Source organism: Bos taurus, chromosome 8 (genome assembly GCF_002263795.3).
Source record: "Bos taurus isolate L1 Dominette 01449 registration number 42190680 breed Hereford chromosome 8, ARS-UCD2.0, whole genome shotgun sequence".
NCBI lineage: Eukaryota > Metazoa > Chordata > Mammalia > Artiodactyla > Bovidae > Bos > Bos taurus.
In genome coordinates this window covers 22,762,390-22,763,935 of record NC_037335.1, presented here as the reverse complement: position 1 = coordinate 22,763,935, position 1,546 = coordinate 22,762,390, and the positions used below count along the sequence as shown (strand labels likewise).

At 44.0% G+C, this 1,546-nt stretch overlaps 1 protein-coding gene across 1 annotated transcript; it reads left to right on the top strand.

The window, feature by feature from the left end:
• The first annotated feature begins 497 nt into the window (after nucleotides 1-497).
• IFNW1 (interferon, omega 1) lies at nucleotides 498-1,252 on the top strand. Its single transcript, NM_174351.1, has one exon. It carries the CDS (start codon nucleotides 665-667, stop codon nucleotides 1,250-1,252), a length of 588 nt encoding a protein of 195 aa, NP_776776.1. The 5' UTR covers nucleotides 498-664.
• Nucleotides 1,253-1,546: the final 294 nt, after the last annotated feature.

Sequence of the window (1,546 nt, the reverse complement as noted above, 5' to 3'; positions counted from 1 at the left end):
GCAAGCGTGATGTCTGTAATAGTCCTGACTTCGTGGTTCCCTGAAGCACAACCACATGGACCTGCAGGAACGTGTTCTAGAAGGAAAAGAAACATGGGAGGAGCTCATGGACTCACAATAATCAGCCTCTTCTCTAAATCAAACACTCAAGAAAACCCATCCTTTGTTTCAAACAGTTTCTTTGCTAGAGTGACCTGGTAAATGCCTGATAAACACAGAGCCTGCCTTCCTAAGTAAAGTAAGAAACAGAAATTAAGCCTAGGATCAGGGCCAAAAATGTGTTCATGGAACAGAAAAGAGCCACATTTACACATGAAAGAGAAAGAGTGATAATGTTTGTACTTAGAAACCTACATCATTTCTAATGTAAGACAAAGACCTTTCTCATTTGATTGATAAATATCCATTTGGATGGGTACATTTGAAGTTATTGGGAAATAGATAAAAGTAATAGTTTAGACTGATGACAATTTCTTTGACCATATTCAGAATACATAAATGAAAATCAAAAAAGGAAGTACAAGTACACAGAAATGACTAGAAAATGAAAATTACTGTGTTCCCTATTTAATGGCCTTGCTTAGAAAGCATGGCATCAGAGAACCTACCTCAAGGTTCCACCAGACGCTGTCTCAGCCAGCCCAGCAGCAGCCTCATCTTCCCCATGGCCTTCGTGCTCTCTCTACTGATGGCCCTGGTGCTGGTCAGCTATGGCCCGGGAGGATCCCTGGGCTGTGACTTGTCTCCGAACCACGTGCTGGTTGGCAGGCAGAACCTCAGGCTCCTGGGCCAAATGAGGAGACTCTCCCCTCGCTTCTGTCTGCAGGACAGAAAAGACTTTGCTTTCCCCCAGGAGATGGTGGAGGTCAGCCAGTTCCAGGAGGCCCAGGCCATTTCTGTGCTCCATGAGATGCTCCAGCAGAGCTTCAACCTCTTCCACAAAGAGCGCTCCTCTGCTGCCTGGGACACTACCCTCCTGGAGCAGCTCCTCACTGGACTCCATCAGCAGCTGGATGACCTGGATGCCTGTCTGGGCCTGTTGACTGGAGAGGAAGACTCTGCCCTGGGAAGGACGGGCCCCACACTGGCCATGAAGAGGTACTTCCAGGGCATCCATGTCTACCTGCAAGAGAAGGGATACAGCGACTGTGCCTGGGAAATCGTCAGACTGGAAATCATGAGATCCTTGTCTTCATCAACCAGCTTGCAAGAAAGGTTAAGAATGATGGATGGAGACCTGAAATCACCTTGACATGACTCTCACTGACTAAGATGCCCCATCATCTTTGCACACTCATCTGTGGCCATTTCAAAAGACTCTGATTTCTGTTGTAGCCACAAAATTTATTGAATTACTTCAGCCAATACTTTGTCAGTAGTAAATGAATATACATAAATTTTTTTGGCTGCAGGTGCATCAGTCCCGAAGTGAAGACTGCCCTTATTTTATTGTTTGCTTATTTATTTTGTTATATTTATTCTTTTATTTCCTCATATTTATTTTTCCATATAAAATATTTTTGTTTACATTGTATTAAAATTTAAC

Coding starts and splice junctions, on each gene's coding strand:
- IFNW1 (NM_174351.1), top strand. CDS start 665: ATGGCCTTCGTGCTCTCTCTACTGATGGCCCTGGTGCTGGTCAGCTAT.